We start from the raw sequence: 26,014 nt of genomic DNA, 5'->3' as shown, positions 1-26,014 counted from the left end.
AGTTAATATATTTTCCCACGTGTATACTTTAGCATATTTGCATGACTAACTTTGTTTTTTTGTATTTTTACGAGTTGAAGTTATGGTGAATTGCGGTCGTGCTTTTAATTATTTAATATTTCAAACCGCAAATGAATTTCAACATTTCTAAGTCAATAAATTGAACATAATGTGATATGAAATTAATTTTTAAACAAAATTTGAATGAACAAATATTTAATGCTTTTAATGACTTTAAAATTCTTAACATTAAATTTTTGAGAGTACTTTGTAAACTAAAAAAAAATTAATTCGTTTGGTAAAATAATTCTATATTAAAAAGTTACAATTATTACACAATAATTTCATTACGAAACAAGAACAAATGTTGGTTTTGGCTGAACAAAAGCTGTAATACCATTCACAGGTGCATTTCTTAAAGCATAAAAGGATGGAAAAAATATTTATCTTGAGTTCGGTTGGTCATTATATTTGACAGCTATATCCACAGCTATAGAATTCCGGTCTGTGGCAAATTTTACCAAGGTATCTAGTCAAATAAAAAAGATTTTCATTGAAGGATAGGTATTTGTTCGTTCAGTTTGTATAGCAGCTGTTTGTAATAGTGATCCGGTATCGGATGTTGTGAGAAATCAGCAGCTTTTTGCAGAGAAAAGGATTTGCGTTAAATTTAAAACGATATTTCATTTGACGGACTAGTTCTCGTCATTTATATATACATTTGGTACTTGTAACGTAATACCGCAGAATAGTAACATCGGTATTAAAAATTATCAAGATCTCGCAAAGCAAAGTGAAATAACGACAAAAATGGGCTACGGCTTCAGGAAATCCAGTCAAATAAATTGTGCATGTGGAAAGTGGATTTTTCGTTACGATATATTGGAACGAATTAGAAATATTTAGAACCATACAATTACTAACAATCTACAAACTTTTTCCTTGCTTTTGATTTGTTACTTAAAATTAAAGAATAAATATATTTTATACAGACCCAGCCAGAGACCAGAGCAGATATAATTTCATCTTCTAAAATAAAGCATCGGAATACCACTTATATAGTCTGCTAGGAGGTGTGACCGCTGAACGAAACTAAAAACAATTTGCTTGGGAGTCGATAAAGTTAAGTTTAAAGTGTAGCGATTTGAACAAATAACCGCTATGATCAAATACTGACTAATTAAAAAGAACACGATAGTAATTATTGGTATGAGGTATTCTCTTGTGCACACAATTTAGTGAGGAACCACCTCGATGCTTATTTTTCCAATATTTTTTACAGAACAGCACAACTAAACTGCAACTAGAAAAAGTTGTCGATCTAAAAGTGAGCTAAAAAATTAACTTACTCATAAGTCAAAATAGCAAACTCGGATTATTAGCATTATAGCATAATCTACGTAATCTCTCGCTTATCAGATTACTTATCAACGACTTTATAATTGCTTTCTCTTTATAGTGGGTTCACCGGGTCTGTATTAGTGTTGCGGGTCTAAAATACACAGCCAAATTATACTACATACATCAATTAGTCGCCTTACGTAATATGTCATCAGGAATTTATAACATTTTAATATGCAAAAATTAGCTTTAAAATTTAATTTTACGTGTTGCTTTCAAACCTTTTTTTCCGTTTCTAATATAAAAATTTTCAATGCACTCGCTTTTCATCATGTTCATTTTTTGGTCATATATCACTGCGCCAATAACATGCCACAAATCGTAGTAAAGCACTTTCAGCACATCATTAAAATAAGTCAAACATAAAAAATTGAAAATTACAGCAACAAAACACACGCAAATTTATGAAGTCTGGCAATCGAAGTGTACATTAATGCAACCACCATTTAAAAATGAATTGCGGGTAATAATTCAACGAATGACTGCGCCAAGCGCACGCTAATGTAAACCCCATGAATGTATGTGTTCCAGAGTAAAAAACTTTAATTGCCAAACAAGCGCGTTTCGGGCGAAAAAACGACGCAACAATGCACATTTTTGTTGTTGTAAAACACGATAACATTTACATGATTGCCATTTCATTATATTGCGGTAGAAATAAATTTCATACGGTAATGGTGGCGTTGTAAAAAAGCTGCGCATGAATTTTTATTTATGACTTTGAATATTTGTCATTAACTAAAAAACGTAATGGCCGCAAGAATGCTATTTTCACTATTTAAAAATCGGCCATAAAATGCATGAAATTCATAAAATTCATGGGAAACTTATTAAAGCATGTTGCGGCAAAAATCTGCTTATGTAGTAAGCAAAATATGGCGAAGATAAATTAAGATTTAAAGCAGTTGTCGAGCTTTAATAAAAGAACTAAAAAACGTTGCATACATGCGGGCGCACAAGTGCTGTGGCCGCCCAAGAGGCATGAGGGCAGCATAAAACGAGTCTAATATAATTGATCAGATACATGTTTATGTATAAGCAAAGTATATGGCATTTTGCAAATGTTCGCCAGATTTGGCGTTTATTAGAAGCAGCGAACACATTTTAATATAATTGAAAGCATTTGCCTTTGGGTTTTTTGGCTTTGAATTGTTATTGCTTTCATTTTGTGTAAATTTAATTTCGCATATCAGCTGTCAAAAATACATGCACACGCGCAAATATGTGCCCTCACCACACATAGAGAAAGATGCGCTGCATTGTCAACGTTACACTTAGCCTTTTGTGTTCAAAATAATTACATCAATTAAATTTAATGAATTGCGACAAATAAAAAATGCCATACAAATTCAAAATGTCACTGCCTTTGATCCTTTTGTCGCATCAAATTAAATTTGATCACAGCGATTGGAATTTCAATTTGCCATTTCATCATACAAAAAACACACAAGAAAAGGTTTGAAAATGCTACAAGTATAGACATTAATGGCTCATTGTATATGCGAAGGCTGGTGTTTTTGTGAAATTTTGTATCGGCAACACACTGACATGCATACATATACGTTTTCGCTTAAATAGCTGGGCATTGTTTTTGCGCGTTTTTCACACATCGGCACTCAAATGCGAGCAGTGTAATGTTACCAGATTGCTACATCTGTTTGAGTAGTAGTATGGTGCAGCATATTGACTAAACATGCATACGTATGTAGCCACTTCGTTCCGCTGACTCATATTCGGCAGCTCATTGAGGTGCTAAAAATTTAATAAATATTAATTATAATGTTACATTAATTTCATAATTTTAATTAATTTTGCCAAACATATTTTTATTGCATTTTTTGTGTGGAAGTTTTAGATTTCAGTCCAACACAACGTATTTTGAAATACATAGAGTCACACTCTATAAAGCTTGGAAGCTTTAAATGCATATAATATTATTTTTGGGAAGACCCTCAGCTAAAAAAATAGATTCTTTAAAAGATAAAAGGGTTAGGCCAGTTTTAGATTAAAAAATATATAAATATATTTTCAGTGTTTGAAGTACACTTTAAAATTTTGAGAGCAGTATTCAGTTGTTAACATTGTGAAAATAAATTCCTCGAAACTATGGTTTGGAATCGCGAGACGCTGGTACTCAGAGGCTATCGCAAGTTGCCACATGAAGTCTTGACTGGGTCCAACGGACGATTATTAATTGTTAAGCAATAAGTGTAAATATATATTTTACTAGTAAGTCTCACATAAATTAATATGTTGTTTCTATTTTGTTTCAGAAAATACGAGTTGATAGATACCCGTCGCCGGAAAAGACCCAATTGAAAAAGGTGATTATGAAGAGAGTGTCATAAGGGTGTCCACAGAGTTGACGTTTAGAACCTAGTCGATCGCATTTACCCATTTTTGTACCATGCGCATTTACGCTAGGCGCAGCTTTGAGCGTCCGCTCTGCCAGCAACATAAGTTTGCCACGAAGTCAATAATACCCAGAAAAAGCATCGGTGATGCTACAAAATATATTTTAATTTAGGTGCAATCAAAGCTCCTGTTTATTTTTATTTTTTTTTTTTTATCAAAATCTCAATGTAAAATTTGTATACAACAAAATGTATTTGCTATAAAGCCTGAGTATAAAATTCGATACCTTTTTTCTTCTTAAGAATAATTTGTCAAAGCTAAAGTTTTTCTGAGAGCTCCAGACATGCTAAGCCTTTTAAGTAAAAAATTAATAAATGTACGCGTATATTTTTCTGTGTGTATACCGTTTTTCATTGCTGTTAAAGTATAAAGCTTAAGCAGTTTTGACGGTCACGGCATCTTTGTGTTCTTCCAGTTCTACCCACACACATAGCCACATTGATGAGTCAAAAAATGGAACGAAAAACAATTGCCGCCAGCAAAACCAGTTAGCGTGTCCCGCGCACATTTGCAAGCAATCACACACACACACAGTCTTCCAACAATGACTTGACACCGTGTAGTTTAACGTTACGTACGTGTGGCACCAGAGTCAGCGCTGCCGCTGCCACCGACGTTTTTCTGGCATGACAGCTTGGCGTTAAATTAACTCACGACGAATATGAAAGTGAAATGAATTTTAAATTACACTTAGTCGCCTTTCCGTGTTTTTTTCTTTTTGTGAGTATTTTGTGAGTGTTTGCTGGCAGAATGTGCGCGCCATAGCCGGTTGTCAGGCGCTTAACGCAGAACGTATTACGGATAATTTATTTGTGTTTACAAGCCAGCTGTTCGCAAAATTCACAATTTATTTTGCATTTCATTTTACTTTCAATGCTTTCATCGCAATTTTTGGCTTGTCTACGGCTGTCAAATTGCACTCTTATTACATATTTTTGGAAATTTTGAGGCATGTAGAAGCAATAACATTAGCAGCACGTGCTCAAAATTTATTTATTTTTCGAGTCTCGAATTTGATTTCAGCTTTTTTATTTTAGACTTACACATACTAAAATGTACTACTCTAATCCCATTTCTGATTTCATCGCATGCCCGATGTCAACTGAAGGGATAATTCATTACTAAAAATGCCAATAATAGTTCACATTTTTGATTTTTTCAAAAATTAAAAAATGTAGAATTAATGTGCAGTCCATCAGTTTCTTATAGTTTTAAGGAAAAACATCTTTTATTATATGAACCTCAATTGGATAACAGTCGTTTCACAGAGCTATATAGCGAATAAGGCCACAATAGACCCTAGGTCGCGGTGCAATCCTCATCTACTTATCTCTACACCGAATATGGCGACGTACTAATTTCATTATATCCTAAACCCTTGTAACACCCAGCAGAAAACATCAAAGACCATATAAAGTATGTATGTACATAAATGATAAGCGTGACGAGATCGCGCGATTTAACCATATCCGAGTGTCTCTCTGTGAACTAGCCCCTCAGTTTTTGAGATATCGAATATACATTGAGCACACTTTCGTTTCTCCATAAGACGCTACTTCTTTGACGCAGTCGGAACTACTTTACATATAGGTGCTCTACAAACTGAACGGTCAAAATGAAGTATTTGTATGGGTAACTTTTTATTCTGGCAAGATATATTAACGATATTGGGCATAGAATATTGTTTAAGTCAACGGAAAAATCCCTGAAAAAAATGTTTAAATTGGACCACTATAGTATATAGCTACCCTACAAAATTATAGTTCAAAATGAAGTCGTTGTATGAGCAACTTTTTTATTTGACAAAATATACTCATGAAATTTGCCATAGATTATCTCTCAAAGCAGCGCAAAAGTCATCTAGCATATTTTTTAGATCGTATCACTGTAGCATATAACTGCCATACAACATGACCGGTCAAAATCAAGTTGAGATTCTTTCATGCTTTACACGGTGCAGCCGAAGTTAACTTTTTTTATTGTTTTTGTAAGAGGATTTCTCTTATACTTCAAAATATTTCTCAGTCTTGTCGGTTAATTATTCCACGTCGCTAATCTTACATACTTCAAATGAACATTTTTTCGAGGTTTGAGACTATAAAACAGAAAAAGGAACTGCCAGCGAGATCCGAAGAATAGGGGAATGCGCCATTAATTCAAAGGGATATAAGTATGTCTTTTATAACAGTCTCTACTTGATCACATTTTGCCTAAAATCAACCTTGCTTTTGTGGTGTCTGCTGATCGGTTTTCCTCTCCACAACCCATCACTGAAAATGCAGAGCTTTCTGCCTGCAGATTTCCTAATACACTATATATTTATGTGCTTTTCAATATTTGGTAAATCGTCATATTAAATTTCTATAACAATTTCGCTCAATTGTACTTTTTCACTTCATTCACACAAATCATTGCTTGCTCTCTGCCTTGCTTCGTGTAATTTGCAACTTTTTGTCGGCAGACAAATTTCCGTAATTGTTGGCGATGACGCCGCTACAGACAACAGTGACTCAAGTAGAGTACCACAGCCAGTAACAATAAAGTATACAGAAATAAAAACAACAAAGAAATAAAAACAATGTCAAGCAAAACAAATTTACAAATTCAACAATAAAATGAACAAATAGCGAAAGGCAGTAAAGTGGAAAATGTGGCGTGGGGAAAGGCAAAAGATGAACTGGGTGGAAACAGAACGAATGGCACAGAAACTGGGTCAAATGTAATAAACAAACTCATGTGCACACATACAAACATACACGAGCAAATACTAATAAAACTGTTACGCTCTGCGCTGGTTGGCAACATAACAAATGGAGAGAGGCGGGGGAATTTTGAATGCGGGTGCGAGTGTGACTGTAAGAATGAGAGTGAGAGTAGGCTAAAAAGCAAATATTTAACATATTTCAGGGCTAGCACACCACATGCACGCGTATATGTGGCACACAGATTCGTATGACGCTCCTTTTTTTGTGGACATGCATCCCTGGCGGGCGTAGTTGTGGCAACTGGCTCGTCTACACCGTCTCACAGCAAACACTTAGCATTCTAAATGGCTAAGCAACAAAGACAAGTGCTTCGCAAATAGTGTCAACGTGCGCGAGAGAGCACGGAGAGCTGGTGTGTGTGTGTGTACGAGTAACATGAAATTACTACAGAAATAAAAATACGGCAAAACAATAGTTACAACAATGAGCGCGTCAATGGCCGCCGCTTGCGTCGGTAGTAAAATAACAATGACTGCGACAATATGGCGTCGAATGTGTGTTAGTGAGCGCCGTTACATTATCCGTACTAGGCACCCGGAGTCGCTGTATTACACACGTACAGCTGTAGGCATGTGCAGAGTGTGTGAATAGTTGCCTTAGTGCCAATGAGCTATATAAATATGTATGCAAATGTAACACAATTTTGCTTGGGCGATAATAGAATTGGCTTCGAAAAAGCTGCGCCACATAACCTTGAACACAACATATCATATTTCGTGATTTTCGTGGTGCCACAGCAACTATTTGGCAGTGAAAAGAAGCAAATGACGAAGGTCAAAAGCGAAAGACAGTAAACTTTGTTTGAAAGTAATGAAAGTGTACAAATATAGTACAGTTATGTATTGAAAACCTGATCTGTGACAAAATGAGGAAAATAAATGTTTGGATGAATAAAAATTTCATATAACATCCTTCATAAGCGAATTAGTAGAAATAAGGAAGGTAAAAGTATGGAACGGTTTCACAACAAGGTAGGCTCTATATTATAACGACAAAAGATCGATAGATATACTTCATATTATTTGGGAATTATTTTCTCATACTTTAAAGCAATACTCTATATATATCTCTGAAAATAATATTTTAGAGGAGTGAGAGTATGAAAGGGAGTATGAGGGAAACATTTGATACATTCTAATCAGTAAAGTATCTGAGATAATGTTATTCGAGGGCAAAAACAAGCAGATTATATTCGAAAAATATTTCATTCTTAATATTAATGGCAAGCAGCTTTAACTGTCGAACTGAGTGCCTCCAAAATCAATCCAGTAACAATTTCAAAACTACATTCTGCACACAATCATAATTCAAACTTTAACTTAAATTTTGGCGAATCTTCTTGGGGAAACTGTGTCTTTTCAAGACCCTTTTTTTCAAATATAAACAAAATATTGTGAAAATAAATTTTAAAAATCTTAAGAGCCTTCGGAAATTAGAAAAATATCAACATTTTAATATAAATTTGTGAAGATCATGAATTGCTGTTGATTTGGAGATAACCCTTGGATCAGAACAGTATTTCAAAACTGAAAATTCCGGTCTTTGGTGGGAAACAAGATAAGTGTTAAGCAGCGAGGCTAGAAAACCCTTCATAAATAAATATGTTTCCATATAAATACTTGATTTCAATATTTAAATTTGTATGGCGGTTATGTGCTATAATTATCCAATCGTTATTGTAGCGTTGTATTGGCAAATTATCCTTGCCAAATTTCGTGAAGATATCTCGTCAAATCCTAAATATTACCTTACAAAGACATGATTTTTTTATTCCGACGCACGGCCCTGACAATACTAATATGAGGCAAAAATGGTAATTTTTTTTCTTCAAAATCTAAGTCGACCCCCTCACAAAAATCTTACTGGCCACTTGTGCCAAAGTTTTTTCGAATCCTCGAAGCAGTTGTTGAAGTTAATTTCCGGAGTAGCTTTCAATGTGACATAACCTTGGTTTCTGACCTACTTTGACGTGGTTTTTCCGACTTCGACTCACCCTTCGCACGATATTCAGCCGATTAATCGTCTCAAGTCGTAAGCATAGATTCAAGGCTCATGGCCAGTAATAACACGTTTTATGACAGACATTATTGCGACGCAGTTTTTCAAAATAATTTAGCAATTTTGGAACCAATCGTATTTGCAAAGCAGGATCTCTGTCTGTTAATCGTCGATTCTCAAGCACTAATTCCTTTATTTTATTGTCGTGTTGAGCATAGTTGATGTTGATGGCCGTCCTGGACGTCGTTCGTTTCAGATTCAGAAATTTCACTCCGTAGAAAAAATTGAATGGAATTTCTTTGATGAATGATTTCACTCATCGTAAAAATCGCCGAATGCCCTTTATGTACTTCAGAAAGACGAGCGTGTACTGAACACTAATGATTATCTGGATTTGAGACTTGGCGCAGAAGTCACTGACTGTCATATCCAACTAGAAGAAAAATACTTCGAGGGGTTTCACGCGAAATTTACATTAAAAAGTCTTACCCACGATCATTCCGTTTAGGTGCCAAACTTAGAATTCGAGTACACTGTTCAGGGTGTTAAAATCCAAAAATATTTAAATTGAGACTCCGAAATTGTTAATCTTAAATCGTGACACCTGACTCAAATTGCCAAATTGTAGCACTCTTGGCAATCACCTCGCCTTAAAACTGAAATCAATGGCGATGTGACTTCTTATCTTATAATAAAGGCATGCAAAATAAAGTGCCGTTGCGCCCAAATGTGTGCTTCCAAAAACACAAGCACAATACATGCATGTTTGTGCATATATGTGTGCTGCTTGTATGCCGTTAAGTGCACAAAATGCAAGCGACGAGCATCATTAAGCACACTTGAGACTCAAGTGAAGTGCATGAAGCTGCTGTTAATTGACGTAGCGAAGCCAAGTGATACACAGCGGGCACGGCAGTGTGTGCCACATTTTGAAAGACTGTAAGTGCAGCAGCACGAGTGGGCACGAGCAGTGTTTTGCATGCGATTGTATCCTTTTTTGGGTAGAGGGCGAAAATGCAACAGCCTACTTTTAGGCTTTATGCTCGGAGCACTTAAGCACAACACTTGAATCTTGAGTTGGCAGCGACATATGTTGGCAAGAAAATACCATGCTGACGCCATGAGCTGCAGGAAGGCGGCGAACATATGCGCTCGCGCGCCTACATGCCTACCCGTTTGGGCGGGGAGCGCGCGCCAGGACTGAGCGGCATAGTGACGGAAATGAACTTCCGCTGGCAATGAAGCTGAAGTGTTACTGTAACACACATATTAAAGAGAGCGCATAAAAGTATGCAATTTATTAAAATGAAGTGCAATTTGACGGTGCAGTGCGCAGGTGGAGGAATTTAATTATGCGTAAAAAGAACACATTACATATATGTAAATATATACAGAATTAATTTTAATTTAATAAATTTAATTTTTTTAATTTGACTAGATTTAAATTATTTTAAGCGTCATGTTCCTAAGCCTTAACTTTTACGCCAAGCCTTGTGTCACAGAGAATTTAAATTATCATGTATCGAATTTGGCCAACTTTCGATTAAACGAAAACTGCACATATGCTAATGGGCTTCATAATTTTCTCATTTAAATGCATTAAGTATCTAAACATATACGACTACATGTGCTGTATTACATAAGTAGCCTAAAAATATGCAACTAAAGCGACGGTGAAACTTTATTTTGCGACCTTTTTACCTTACTCGTGTAAGGCTTGCATAATATTTGGCGCACATATGGCAAAAGGATGCTGTTACAGTTATTTGCGTTTATAGAGTAACATTCACACACATACGCTGGTTATCCGCTGAAATGTTAATGTATGTATGTATGTATATCCAACGAAAATTGAGTTTAAATTTTTTTTTATTTCAAGGTGAATTGGTTCATACTTCACCCGCCTAAAAATATGCACATATTTATAAATACACAAATACCCCGCGTGTCCTCTCCACTTTGCTGCATAAGTATTTTAATATTCAGAACCACAAAATATTTTCCTTAAAATTTTAGCGTTGTAAACATCTTGAAGAAACTTGGCACTCCTTTCAAAGGAAGGCATACCAATATTTACAGTTACATGCAAACAAAATTGGAATATAATTATATATACTAGTATATGTATTTAACCCTAATAGACTTTTAAAATTCGCTCAGCTTGAAAATGTGTAAGTAAAAGGGAAAAACGTGGGTAACTTATTATCGCGACTTTATAAGCGCCTGTAAATATGCAATACGGCCATCTGCTGAGGAAAATTATATGCAACGAAAGTGGTGATCTAACCTCCACATTTACATTAGCGGGAAGGTGAGTCAAATTTCCTTTGCGGCAAGATGTTGCTTTGACGCCATAAAGTATGCTAATGTTTTTAACTTTAAGTAAAGTACACAAAGTCTTGGCAAGTTCGTATTTAATTTCTCCTGCTGTGGAATCAAAAATGAGAAATTCAATTTACTATAGTTTGGTAATTTTAATCGGAACAGCCTCTTAGAAAATCTGGACTTAATTGGGTCATAAAGAAACTTTCTCCGTAAAAACCTTTTAAAACAATTAAACAAGGTCTGGTAATAGTAAATCTGAGAATATAAATAAAATCCGATTTATATTTTCCATACACCATTTCCCATAACTTGACTTTAAAGCGCAAAAATCATCGGCTCTTAAATATCAGCTCCGCCTGCACGCTGTCGAAGCAACTTCATTAACATCATTTCTCGTGCCACTTTCGTGGCAGATTATAAACCGAATTAAAACGCTTGACTTAACAGAAATTAGTATTAAGTACGAAATACACACACACAAGCACCGGTTCAGGCAGGCATTAGCATATGCAGGGAAAAATAAATAAATATACAAACGTCAACATATGTGCTTGTGTTAATTTCTTGAGGTGAGGGCATTTTTTATTACATCCAACTCAGTTTCACTCTCTCCGCTTGGCTTAGGGGAAAAATGAAAAATCAATGCTTAATGGGCACATCTGTGCAGTCACCTGAAAGCCAACTCATGCAACGGCTGCAGCAAAAAGGCGTGGAATACTTGTGGATGGGAGATAAAGTAAAGGCAACGGCACACAGTTAAAAAAAAAGTCGGAGGTGTTTATGCAGCGCTTAAGTCCTGAGAAAGAAAAGTTGGAAATAAATAAAATAAAAATAAAATCACTCAAGGTAATATTTAGCTTAAAAGCTATATAGAGTACATGAGAAGGTGCAAATTGCTGGGCGAATAAGTGGGAGATGAAAAGTTTGCTTAGTATTTTGCTTAGAAGTTTTTACTATTCCTTTAATCATTATAAAAAATATAACTATAATAACAAAATTTCCACCGGGAAACTCGAAAATATGTAAATTATGTATATGGGAGCTAAAGGAAGTATTAAGCCGATTCAATCCATTTGTAGCATACACACATACTACCATCAGGAAAGGATTCTCTTAATTTCAATTATATATCTCACACATTGACGGATTTTTTCGGCAAAAAGTGATCTATAAGGACTGGGTCAACATATTCCCTACCTAGGGCCTCGAACAGTTTTGGTACGATTTACGTAATTTTTATATATTAACTCATTCTTGATTTGTATACGGGAAAGTGAAAGTTTCATATGGAGTTTGAAATTGCGTTATATGGGAATTAAGCGTGGCTGTAGTCCGATTTCATTCATTTGCACCCTCTAACATAGGAATATCCGAACAATGTCGTATACCGAATTGGGTGATCGATTGGAAGGGTTTCGAGATATCTGCTTTCCTTAAAGTGGGCGGTGTCAGGCCCATCAACTAATTTTCACCCCGGTTCCATTAAAGCCCTGTCACATCATCTCCGTGGTAAATTTTAATGTCTCTGGTGTATTTAGTTATTGATTTACCGCGCTTTTAGTAATTTTTAATAGTACCGTTACATGAAGAGTATGCGGGGTGATCATCCGATTTCATGCATTTCATACGGTAGGAATTCTTATAATATCTGTTTCGAGCGAAATTTGTTATTCTAGCTTTATTGGTTTAAGAGATATGTGCATTAAACTTATTAGAAGGCGGGGACATGCCCACTTCTTTTTTAATTTTTAGCAAACGAGTGTCCCTAGCCACAGGTATCCCATGTACCAAATAAGACTTTTATATCTAAATTAAATGCTAAGTTTTGGCACTTTAAATGGTTTCGGTTAATGCCGATTTGTGGGCGTGGTAGTGGTACGATAACGTCCTTCTACGAACTCGTGAACCAAGGAACGCGCATGCCAAGTTTCATCCAGATATCTCAATTTTTACCCAAGCAACAGCTTCCAAAGACGGACGGACAGACAGACAGTCACCCGGTTTTCAACTCATCTTGTCATCCTGATTATTTATCATCATCATCACATTAGTATATGAGTTTAAAAATGTTGCTCACCGCCACACACCTACTTTCGTAGGCCCTTCTGAAAATCGGCTACGTATAAAAGGGAATCCAAAATGTATAAAAACTAATCGCCGAACATTAAGGTACATGAAATTCTTTAAAAACCAATTCTCTTTATTTATTTAGTAGAAAATTCTCAGGAAAAAGCAAAAAGCACAAAAACAAAATTTCTAACTAGCGATTATAGAGGGGTTATATTCGTATAGATCGGGAGGAGGGGAAGTTTGTGGAATAACTTTCTAATAAGACTTCACTTTATCAAATATCTTATGAATATATAGTTTTTATACCATTTAGTTTGATTTACTACGTCAAGGAAATGTATTTTCCGTTACTAAATGAAAAAGTTTTATATATTAGAATTTAATAAAATAAGCTAAAACCGAAAAATTTCGAAATGAATGTTCAAAAAATTATTTACAACAAGTTCCCATTTTAAGAATAGATGTGCTTAAAATGCAAATTTAAATTATTTAAGTGTATGTGAGTATAAATATTTCAACAAATTGTGACTAATTTAAATTCTAAAATTTTACCTTTATATCCCCATTCTCCAAAATATTTCGAACAGAAAAACCAACTTGAATATTTTTTAGTACACGCGGTTAATTTGTTGCAAACTTCCTGTTGTACCGCAAATAAATGCCGAGCAACTGCATAATTTTAATTTTAACGGTAATTTTTATTGCCGCAGTTACAAATATTCCCTGCTTTTTATGGTCGCGGTGTCAGTTTGTGTCAATGGCCTGACATTTGCACATTCACCCGCCAACATTTATCGCTACATATTGAAATAACTATTTTTTGCTGACGCTGCTTTTGTGGCAGAAACGCAAGTGTGACGCCAGCCTGTCGGAACTGTATGCAATTCGTTAAAAAAAAGTAATACTAGCTTATTTATATGCAAACACACTTTTGTTGCGCTCAAAGCCAACTGCTGGCGCTGCATGATACGCGTGTGGCGCCTACGTACCAACATGCCGCACATAAAACACGTGTTTAGTTAGTGTTTATTTATGCTGCATTTTTGTACAAATTCACTCAGAGTTCTGTGAATTATTTATTGTTTCCACCATGAAACCGGCCACAAAAAACTATTCCCAACAACGTAACTAATAACCCACACTCGGCTTAACCTTTTAAAGATCGACTACACAATTTTCCCGGAACTTTTTGCAACCCCCGTTGCCGTTAGCCAATGTTGTGGCAGCGCCATAAAGACCTGGGTTAAATTCATTATAGAACTCCAACTCAACCAAAAATAATAATTTTTCCAGTTGTTTGCATATTCGTTTGTACATTTGCATGGTTGTATGTATGTATGTGTGTGTAAGTGAGCGCCTGTGTGCGTGTTCGGTTACAAGTTGGCTTAGATGGCGACTTTGCGACTCCAGTCGAGCCATAAAAAGGTAATAAAACTTTTGTTTACCTTCGTAATGAGCATGTTGAGGTGGCGAGCAGGCAAATAGGCAAACCGAAGCAGAGGCCGAGTGGGTTTAAGGCAATGCTCATGTTCGTATAATGGTACTCATTCCAATATGATTGCTTAAAACTCTTTCGTATGCTGAAATACATATATATCAATGTACCGTTATAGCGGCAAAAAGCGCTTTTAGTTCACAAATTTCCATGTTGTTGCATGCCACACTGGTGGTAAATTGATTTTTCATTTTAGTGAAATTTTAAGGGCACTCACTACAGCCCACACACCGCTTTATTATATAAAGTAAATATGTAAATAGATATTTACCGTCTTACCTCGACCTAGGAATATTTATGTGCATGCGTTTGTAGATTTGCTGCCAAGCCATTAAATTTGTGGAATAGCAAAATTTACGACTTTGAGATTGTCATTGTCAGAGGTGAAAATATTTACTATCTTTTCGAACTTTTTCTGCAGACAACCGCTATGGCGTAAGGTACAAGTACTGGCAACTTTTATTCGCTATAAATTCAAAAGGGTCTGAAGTAATTTTTCATGTTTCAAAGCGATTGCATTGTCATACAAACCTATCACAAAAGTACTATACTAATTTATAGGTTTTAGAAAAATATTATATTAAAAAAATATTAAAACAAACAAAAAAAACATAAAATTCGCCTACACCGAAGCTTTAATACCAGCATCCTTTCACAAGTGCATTTCTCACATTAACTATACGAAAATGAAAGAACATTCGTAGACGTCGCATTAATAACAAAAACATCCACAGAAGTCTGGTATCTGAAGGAACTACGAAAATATCAGCAGCAAGATTCAGATTCTGAACGAATAAACGTTCAACGAAAGAAGAAATAGCCCCAGAAAGTGCAGTCGCAAAAGCAAATTAGATGTGAGGAAAATTGAAAAATAATGTCTGATTGCTTGCATCGAATGCTAGTGTAAATAGATTGACAAAGCTCCCGAATACTAAGGCTTGCTCTGAAAGAAAGAATTTCCAAACGAACTGAGGGGAGTTCAATGGTAATCACGAAAAAGCCAAGGTTTTATTGGATTGTTTGTCGTCAACCAGTTAAGGAATGGATTACAGCTACAGGATCGAGGTGCTAGAGTCATAGCCCGATGAAGCAGTACAAGTCGAGTGCGCAATTTGAGCGAATTGATATGGATGTAGCTGGTCCATCTTATAGCAAAAACTACATAGTTGTAGTGGCAGTCAACTTAAGTTAGAATTATACAATTCTTGCAGGGATTAAGTTTATTGTTCTTATCGCTTGCACTAAACCTTTATAAACGTAAACTGTACGGCCTCAAATCCCTCTATACCTTTTATTAACACAGATTAATTATTTTATTATATATCTACTGAAACGTTGCGAAGCATTTTGTTTCAGTTTTATCAAAAATATAAGCTTTCAAATGCCTTCAAAGACGGTTGAGAAATCGTTGACGATATGCTTCTTTCTGGACAGCCATCGACCTCTTCAATTGATGAAAATATTAAAAGAGTGAAAGATATGGTGCTTAAAAATCGTTCGGCAAGAATGATTTTGGTGGATATTTCGTGTATGAAACACCCCGATAAAGCTAAATTGTTTTCAAAAAGAGTCCCGTAAACAGGTCTTTTTGGACATGCTTGGTTGGACGAATTCCGGTTCTACATTCATGGAGAGCATTATAACTGCCGACAAGACATGGGTTTATGAGTATGACAGGCAAACAAGTTAATAATCATTGGAATGGATGGTTAAACCGAGCCGAAACCAAAAAAACAGACCCAAGCTTCTCCAAAATCAAAGTAATTCTTTCGATGTTCGTGGTTTGGTGCATAATGAATTTGTTCCGCAGGGACAGACAGTCAATAAGAAATTCTTAGTTAATCGAGCCATGACTGTGACCGAATTCAAAGCCAAAACCGCAATGCATACCAACGATCAATCGCCGTATTTACCAGATTTGTGTTGAGTTGTATGTATAAAATAGAAAAAAAATATGGACCTCTATGAGTAAAAGAAGTCGAATTTCGATAAAGCCATAAATTAAGGACACTACTTAATTTACTGATATACATATACAATTTTTATATTACATACATACATATATGGTGTATACAATAGTTGGATATGTTTTCACAGTATTCAGGCACAAATGCCAAACAAAATAATTATTCCTAACTTATGTACTATTTGACTAAAATTTTAAATTGCTAAAACTTTTATTTGCATATGGGAAACGATTCGACCTTTAAAACGCTCTTTTTCGAACCCAGAAAAGTTTTCTCTATGCAAAAAAGTACGTAACCTTTTTTGAGTAAAAAATCGTTGTAAATATTTACTTTACTAATTATGAGAGAGACCTTCAATAGGTGCATACACCTCGTTAAACTGTGCTGTGTTTTATTTTTGTTTGCGTAAATTCACATGTTTGTTTGTGCAAGTGGGCTTCTTTACCGACCAACCGCTAAAATTCTCTGGCTAAAGTATACACACTCAAATAATATATATGCTTAGGCAAGTTCATAGAATAATTGATAGCCTTGATGCTTTAAATAGCGGCGTTGCAGCGTCGAAAGCTTGAATGGGAATGCTGCATGGCGTGTGAGAGCGTCCAAACGACGGATTTACTGAGTGAAGCCGATAAACATTTAGCGATTAGCACCAAGTACAGAAGCACATGCGATTGTTTTTGTACGTACCCAGAATCGTTTACTTTAGTATAGCTGCAAAGCATATGTTTTTAGTCGCCATTATCAATTGCAAAAACACCAAATCGCTGTGTGCACACTTATTTTTGTACAATATTTATACATACATTGCAAAGTGTATTTTTACTTTGGCATTTGATGTGTAATTGCTAGAAAAAGTGTATATATGTATGTACATACATTCATATAATAAAAATATTAGGTAATAAAAATATAATTGAGTAGCTGCGTTGACAGAAGTATTGACAGATGCGAGAACGTAGCTAGCATAACATATTGCTTGGCCTTGAACTCGCCGACCATTGCACGACGCATACGCGAGCGTTTACGACAATTGTTTGATTATAAAATTAATCACTAAATTTATTATCTCTTTAAATTGACTAGCTGACAGCTGTGACTAAGACTGTAAAAATGTGTGCCAGTTGGGAGAATATATAGACGCAAAGTAAATAGTCTTATGCTATTTTTATGATTACTAAAACATAAAAATAGAAACAAACAATTTTTAAACTCATGACGGTGTAAAAAAAATAAATAGTTAATGCCGAATATGGTGTGGACGGGTCCAGAAAACTTGTGGGAAGACGACTCAACGAAGTTTAACTTTTTGACCGAATTAGCAGGAAGAAGTATTGAGTTAGGTGGTTAAAGTTAAAGTACAAACAACAAAAACACTTGAAAAAATTCGAAAAATTGTTTTAATTCTTCTGTGTTCAAAGTGTAAATTGAAAAATGTTTGAACAATTTGAAGGCTATAATTTCAATGTCAAAAACTGCATCGTGTTTGAAACGATCCAAGCCATAATGAGCATAATTGTGCAAAATGTGAGCTGGGCAACCGATTCCAACAAGCCCAGGATTGAAATCTCTTTTTAACAAAGAAAAAACATTTTGGAAACTTTCTCGATTCAATCCACCGAAATCGATAGGGGCATTATCGGCTACAAAAGCTGATACTTGTTCTTCCAATTATTTTTTTCTTAAAACTGTCGTTATTAAATTGCTTACAGTGGCAAAAATCAGGGAATTTTCACGAATCTGCCGACGGTCAAAATCAGGGAATTCTCTGAGAAATCAGGAAATATGGTAACCCTACATTTACCTCTAGGTATACCAAAAAGACATTAAGCACGACAATGGAAGTATAACGGTCTGGGCATTGCGTCGGGCCATTATTCGACTAAATGGTGAAATGGATCGGTTTCAGTATTTGGATATACTGAAAAATAAAATGGAGCCATTTGTATTTGAGTCCATGTCTATAAACTGGATACTTATGCAAGACAATGATCCGAACCACACCGCAAAGATAGTAAAGCATTGACTCGATAAAGAAGATATTAGAATATTAGATTTCCCTGGGCAAATCCCGGATCTGAATCGAAAGAAAATAGCAAGCAAAAAATATAAAAAAAAATTTATGATTTATGGGCAGAAATTGAGGAGGGTGGTATTCCATCCCAAAAGAATGTAGTCAAAAACTGGTAGACAGCAGGCAGCGAAGATGTGAAGGGGTGATTAAAATTGTTGGATATACATAGTATAAAATACTAACGAAGTGAGCGAATTTATGTAATTTTTTTAAAAATTGTTGTACCGTTCTGTTATCTCTTTTCAGATTGTGCTATTTATGTGTCCCATCTGCGGTATAAGACATTGATGTTTACGCCTTTTTTGTTTTAGTGCTTTAGTAATATGAAAGGGAATTTTGTTTTGAAATAAACTGCGTGCCTCTTTAAATCCCTAAGTGATAAACTTAAGTACTAAATAAAGGCATTTTATTTGATGACCAAGTGCGTCATTTAGATGTTTATATGGCTCTATTTTCTTCAAATAATTTTTTTTAGAATTTTTTTTATAATTTCTAAATTTTTGTGTATGTTTTAGTCCCGTATTTTGGAGGTAACACTTCATCCGACCCAAACTTAAATTTAATTTTAACATTTGCATTTCACGTATTTTTTTACTAGAATCACACTACGCTTTAGAACTTACCACAGATAATAAATAAAACCAAAAATCTTACGTTGGAGTTAAAGCATACCTGAAAATAAAATAAAAAGTACGTTAGCAAAGTTTTAGATACTGTATTAAAGGTAATTTACTACTTAAGAGGATGTTGATACTAAAAACGCTCCCTAAATATGTATTAAAATGGCAACTCTTGAATATTTTTTTGTTAACAACATCATTCGAAAATGTAAAATTGTGTAAATGAAAAAAGCTGACTACCGCTGTCAAGAAGCAAACGTCAAAAAGGAAAAGTCAATATTTACAAAGACTGATTTCTATTAAAGTTGCATTGATTTTCCCTCCATAAAATGTCCGCGCTGCCGAAAGTCGACATAGATCAGCCGAAATTCGATCAGAGCACGTATATTGGACGCTTCAAGCACTTCTTTTTGCTCACCAATCCGCTGAACTTGCTCGCTAGCAGCGCCGAATTAGAGCGTTCGCAACGCGTCGTCCGGAACTACCGCGCCGGCAAAGATGTAACGAGTGACGTAAGCACACTTGACGAACTGTGGCATGCTAAATACATATACGATTCAGCATTTCATCCGGAAACGGGCGAAAAGTCACCGCTCATTGGACGCATGTCGGCACAAATGCCCATGAACACACTCATTACGGGTTGTATGCTCTCTTTTCACAAGAGTACGAGCGCCGTTGTCTTCTGGCAGTGGTTCAATCAGACCTTTAATGCCATAGTGAATTATACCAATCGCTCGGGTTCTTCTAAGCTCACCACTGCCGATTTGGTTAAGTGCTATTGTTTAGGTACAGGTGGCGCCTTGGGCACCGCCTTGTCGCTCAATCGCCTTACAGCGAATATGCCACCGCTTATCGGACGTCTGGTGCCGTTCGTGGCCATTTCGGCGGCGAATTGCATTAATGTGCCTATGATGCGTTCACACGAAATACGCAATGGTGTGGTGCTGCTGAATGAGCAGGGGCGTGAAGTGGGCGTGTCGAAGCGTGCCGCCATCACGGGTATTGCGTTGGTCGTGCTGAGTCGCATTGCTATGGCCATACCCGGTATGACCTTCACTCCGGTACTAATCGATAAGTTGGATAAGCCAGGCAAGTTACTCTATCGCTTGCCTTGGCTAAACCCACCGCTGCAAACGGCACTTTGTGGTCTGCTGCTGATATTTGCTACACCGATGGGTTGTGCGCTGTGGCCGCAGAAAATGAATATGAAAGTGGAAAAATTGGAGGACGAGGTACAGGCAGATATCAAAAAGAAGAATCCAGACTTGAAAGTGGTGTGGTTTAATAAAGGACTGTGAAGATAATTTATCGAAGAAATTGTTTTGTGAATACGAAAGAAAAATATTTAAATAAAAATTAAAACAAAACAAAATTTTTTCATAATAATGCTAAAATACTTGAAATTATGATAATTTGTTTTATAAAGAATTAAATCGTCAATATATTTTATTATAATAATATAAGGTCTGGCCTCATTAGTATGTTAGGTTTCTCTTCTTCTTAATTGGCGTAGACACCGCTTACGCGATTATAGCCGAGTTAACAACAGCGCGCCAGTCGTTTCTTCTTTTCGCTAGGTGGCGCCAATTGGATATTCCAAGCGAAGCCAGGTCCTTCTCTACTTGGTCCTTCCAACGGAGTGGAGGTCTTCCCCTTCCTCTTCTTCCCCCGGCGGGTACTGCGTCGAATACTTTCAGAGCTGGAGTGTTTTCATCCATCCGGACAACATGACCTAGCCAGCGTAGCCGCTGTCTTTTAATTCGCTGAACTATGTCAATGTCGTCGTATATCTCGTACAGCTCATCGTTCCATCGAATGCGATATTCGCCGTGGCCAATGCGCAAAGGACCATAATCTTTCGCAGAATTTTTCTCTCAAAAACTCGTAACGTCGACTCATCGGTTGTTGTCATCGCCCAAGCCTCTGCACCATATACCAGGTTGGGGATTATGAGCGACTTATAGAGTTTAGCTTTTGTTCGTCGAGAGAGGACTTTACTTTTCAATTGCCTACTCAGTCCGAAGTAGCACCTGTTGGCAAGAGCAATCCTGCGTTGGATTTGCAGGCTGACATTGTTGGTGGTGTTAATACTGGTCCCTAAATAGACGAAATTATCTACAACTTCAAAGTTATGACTGTCAACAGTGACGTGACAGCCAAGCCGCGAGTGCGACGACTGTTTGTTTGATGACAGGAGATATTTCGTTTTGCGCTCGTTCACTGCCAGACCCAGTATGTTAGGTTTACATAAGAAATTAAGATATCTGCGATCGATAATTCGTTTTAGATATTTACACCGAGGTCTATTAAAAGCCGGTAGGAAGGGTTCGTCAAATTTAAGTCGATAGTAGCAAAATTTCGAAATTTATGTATGTGGTATTATCCACAAAGCCTTTGCTATGTGTGAGTGAAAGAAGCTTGATATATAAAATTTCTATAATTAGGAGTAAAGCTAAGGATTTTTTAGAGTGGTTGCGCTGAAAGAACCTCACAGAAAAGAGAATGCAAATTCAAAATTAAGCAATGAATCAAAAGGAATGCTCACAGTCAACTAAGAATTAAGAAAAACAAACAAACGTTTTGCCACAAGGCAAAGCATTGAAACATATCTGCGTTTAAAAAGAAAAACACCACCAAAAAACAGCAATTGCCAGCGCGTCAAAACCACAAAAAATATTACAAAAAAACTATGCCAAAAACATTTCCACTAAGCGACAAAGAGAATGCACACATGTCTGTTGCAAGCACATGCGGTATCATTTTGGAACCGCCCCTAGGATGAATAATTCGTAAGTTGCCGCAACTATTTTCGTACCGCATTTTGAGTTGGCGGTGGATTAAACGCCACCACACCGCCACTAAGTGACACTCTACGCACGCGTACATGCATGCCGCACGAGCACCATGCATGAAGTGGCAGACATACCGCAGGCGTGAATGCAACGTGTTGTCAAGTGGCTTAAGCCGACGCTGCTGTAGTGCCGCCGCGGCGCGTCATGACAGCAGTGCGAAAAATTGCACCAATTCGCATTTCGCTTGTTTTGGTGACAGTTTTTCATTGCTTGCGTGCTTGACATGCTTCGCTTTTTTAATATGCTTTCCTCCTCTGTATGCTTTGTGTGTCACTCTTGATCCTTTGATTAATTGCGCGTGCGCAGTATGCATTTTCTGTTTTTAGCTCTCAAAGCGGAGGCGCATTTTTATGGTTGCTCAGTTTTTTGCTTCTGTACTGGGAGAGTTTTACGTTTTTTCTGTTTTCCTTGCTTTCCTCTGTCAGTCACAGTGTGTTTCAATGTCTGTGACAATTAAGGAACACAGAGGAATGCACTTGTTTGTGTCGTTTTGTATTTCTGTTGCATAAATAGCCGACATGAAGCAGTGATCATATTCCCCTTTAGAAGAGCAATTCATACGGTTAGACTAACGAACGAGGCACTGTACAATCACAGATCCAAACAAACTTCATTTCTGCCATAGATGAAACAGTAAAATGGCAACTTCTCAAAGCAGTGAATGTTTTAATGAGAGATAAATATACGATTGAACTGATATCATATCATAAGTCTAACGATCGACAAGATATCATTTTGAAACTCATTATACAAGTTTTTGAACTGAAGACTTTTTATCATCGTTAAACGTAACACTGAACCCGATCTTGACCTGGTGTATGCAAGAAAAAATGCAAGAATCGGCCCCCAGTGCTACATACTTACCATTTTCTGATGAAAGATACTTTTAGGTTAAGATTTGAGTTATGCTTGTAAACATAGCGAATCCACATCGAAACTTGCTATAAGTAATAAGGTAGCTGAGGGTGCTTCTAGGTCTGCTTGTCGGCAATAATGTCGATGTATGTATATGTAATTTTGTTCCATATATAATTTTAACTGAGAGGTACATGACCATGTAAGTAGTGGAGTAAGGGTGTCCTTCTTGGACGTGGCTTTTTAATAAGGCAATATTTTTTTCAGAGTTGATTCATTTGACAGTTGTTACTCAATTTATACTCAGTCGGCTTGCTACTTCATAATGAACAGACTCGTTCCGAAACAATGTTTGCAAATCGAGCAAATTCATTAACAAAATAATGGTTCGAGCACACCTGAATCGATTTCGCACAATGTTGACTCCAGTGTTTAATGCGCATCCTCAGAGATGGGGTACAGTGCGCACCTTAGACGCTATTGCTGATGGGCGCAGAATATCGAAGAAGATCAGAATGAGTCTATACCTTAACACGCCCACTTTGTACAAAATTTTGCAGAAAGATCTTGGTTTGCGGACTTAAAAAATCGAATTTAAAGCGATGCCCACCGAATCAAATTTTTTCAAGAAAAAAACTTTCATCACTGAAAATCACTTTTTCACTCTGGCACGGGTGTGTTGATAAACAAAATTGTCTCATTTCAAGTGGTTATAATCCACAAGCCACAATTGAGAGCTGTTATATCTTCAAAAAGTTACTGTTTGGTGCGCTCTTTGTGCAGAGAGAATCATTGGTTCATATTTCTTCATATATAAAATAATTCACGATGCGACAGTCAATGCGAAACGATATGAAGTCACGATTAGAATATTGATGTGAACGCCCTTTGCCTCCAAGAAGGCGGTGCTAAATATACTACAACCAACGAAACGATCATTTTATTGAAAGACACTTTTGATAAGCGTATTTTCTCAAATCGTAGTCTTGTGACGCGGACTCCAAGACCGTTCAATTTAACACCGTTGGACTATTTTGTGTGAGGGTAAGTAAAGTCGCTTGTCTACTTATGCGAGACGATTGACCCCTTTGGGAGATAATTTTTGGCTCGTAATAACTGAAATACGGTTCCAATTGCTGCAAAATTTGTCGAAAATTGCCCTTCGGATGGAATTTATTAGAACCAACCGCGGCAGTCACTTGCCGGAAATAGCTTTTTAAACATAATCTCGTAAAGCCACGTGGGGAATGTTTCGAAACTCACATACACATACAGTAATAACCGTATTAAGTGGAGCAATGCGAAAAGAGTAAATTTATTTTATCGTTGGATCCATTTAAAAGTAAAAGGATATCAAAGAGGGAGAGTGACACAATCTTAATTGCGAATTGAGCAAAAATAGTTACCTTATAGGTATGTATGTGTATGTGCAACAGCACTTGACTTAGAAGTCAATGAAATCGAAGTGGAAACACTAACCAAACGCCGCAGTTAAAAATATTTGGTGCAACAACAACGAGCGAACAGAATTAAGTCAAAACAGCGATTAGTTGAATATGCGGCACAATGCCAGTTACACAATGCAAACATAACAAATACAAAAATAACAAAAACTGCAAAAAAGTCAAAGCAGTTTGACCGCTTGGGCCAGCAATAAAGCTTAAACGCTATTTGTAGATAGCGCAACGGCCATTGGTGTTGCCACCACTGCCGCTGGTGCATGTGGCGTCGCTACCGTTGACATCGACGGTCATGCAGCCAATCAACCAAATTTGGCCCGAGCAACATTTCGATGTAACAAATATGGCGGTGTTGTGCATTTTAATGCCTGCTGCCGTCGCTGTTGTTGTCATCGTTGCTTTTTACTTTATTGGTTGTCGTGTGCGGTCTGAAGCGCGGCCTCAAGTGTCTCTTTTTCGTTGCACCTAGATGTGTGCGTGAGCGTGCGCGTGTGCGTAATTCAATGCGTTTGGCGCGCAAACGCTGCATAGTTTCGCTTTTCATAGCAACATACATACATAACAACAACAACATAGCTTAAAGTAGTAAAACTTAAAAGCTGTAAAAAGAGACCAACAATTTGAGCGCAACTGTCATTGCTGCTATTTGGGTTGCACTGCTGCCGCTTGTGGCAATTGCGGCAACATTCGCGCAATAATTTACAATAAAAATATGTTTTTCCTCTGCCAAAGTTGTTGCATTTTGTGGCGCTCATTCCAGCTATATTATTATTATTTTTATTTTCTGTGTTGCAAGTAAATATTTCTTTGCATTTATTTTTATTTACTGCGCGCATTGGCCGGTCGCAATGTGCGATTTTATCATAGTTGGCAACCCGGTTTATTGCCACGCTGGCAGTTTTGTAATCAAACGCGGCATATGGTGCGGCTAAAGTGCTGTTTGTGCATAAACGTTGCATGCAACGTGTTATTGCAGCATCCCTGCAGGATGCCAGGAAAAGCGGCTAATTAGTTTCTAGTTCAAAACCTATGAACTGCAGTCAGATTCGAAGCAGTTGGCAGTTGGCACTGGAAAGGAAACTTTTATTAAGTTTTGTCGTGAGAAAGAACCAAAAGATTTAAGAAATGCTCTCGAAAAGCAGGGAAACTCACAAAAGTCGCTTGGTTTCAGGAACAGGCATCGATCGAACTAGTTTCGAAACATTGCATTTCTCTGCCGGGACTCAGTCACACACACACACAAACACATATATATATATATGTAATGACTTCTACAAAGGCGACTTGCCACGCTGCAACGTGCTTGTGTGCAGCGCTTAATTACAAAACGGCGCTAAAATGTGGCCGGCAGGTTTTCGCCGCCTCGCTGCGTCGCTGCGTCGGCCACAAGCTATGAGTAGTTGTTGCTGCAACATAACAGCATGAGAATTTAATATTTATAAATATTACGTATTCATGCATTTAAGTTAATTTGTGTATGCACGTCCATATGTGGCAGCCAGCGTTTGCTATATTGCCCTGCACAAATGCACACTCACACACACACGCACAAACACATTAAATTGTTTGTCTGCGGCTATTTGGTCATCTGATAATGTTGCTTCTCTTGCGGCGACTGTTGCATTGTGAATAAATGAGATTTTCTTTTTTCGCTCTTTGTGTCGATTACTCACTGCAATTATTGTGATAAAAGCGCACATTGCGCTGGTAATAA

At 36.8% G+C, this 26,014-nt stretch overlaps 2 protein-coding genes across 2 annotated transcripts in view; one reads left to right on the top strand and one right to left on the bottom strand.

Annotated features, from left to right (window-relative positions):
- LOC126755094 (Krueppel-like factor luna) overlaps positions 1–26,014 on the bottom strand; it is a 373,428-nt gene that overhangs the window by 142,493 nt on the left and 204,921 nt on the right. The window lies entirely within an intron of this gene.
- On the top strand, positions 19,445–20,431 carry LOC126755110 (sideroflexin-1-3-like). The gene has a single exon (XM_050467447.1). It carries the CDS (start codon positions 19,460–19,462, stop codon positions 20,429–20,431), a length of 972 nt encoding a protein of 323 aa, XP_050323404.1. The 5' UTR covers positions 19,445–19,459.

This window comes from Bactrocera neohumeralis, chromosome 4, assembly GCF_024586455.1.
Source record: "Bactrocera neohumeralis isolate Rockhampton chromosome 4, APGP_CSIRO_Bneo_wtdbg2-racon-allhic-juicebox.fasta_v2, whole genome shotgun sequence".
NCBI lineage: Eukaryota > Metazoa > Arthropoda > Insecta > Diptera > Tephritidae > Bactrocera > Bactrocera neohumeralis.
This window is presented reverse-complemented; position numbering and strand designations above follow the sequence as displayed.

What these genes read in the sequence shown, in the direction of transcription:
- LOC126755110 (XM_050467447.1), top strand. Translation starts at nt 19,460, where the DNA reads ATGTCCGCGCTGCCGAAAGTCGACATAGATCAGCCGAAATTCGATCAG.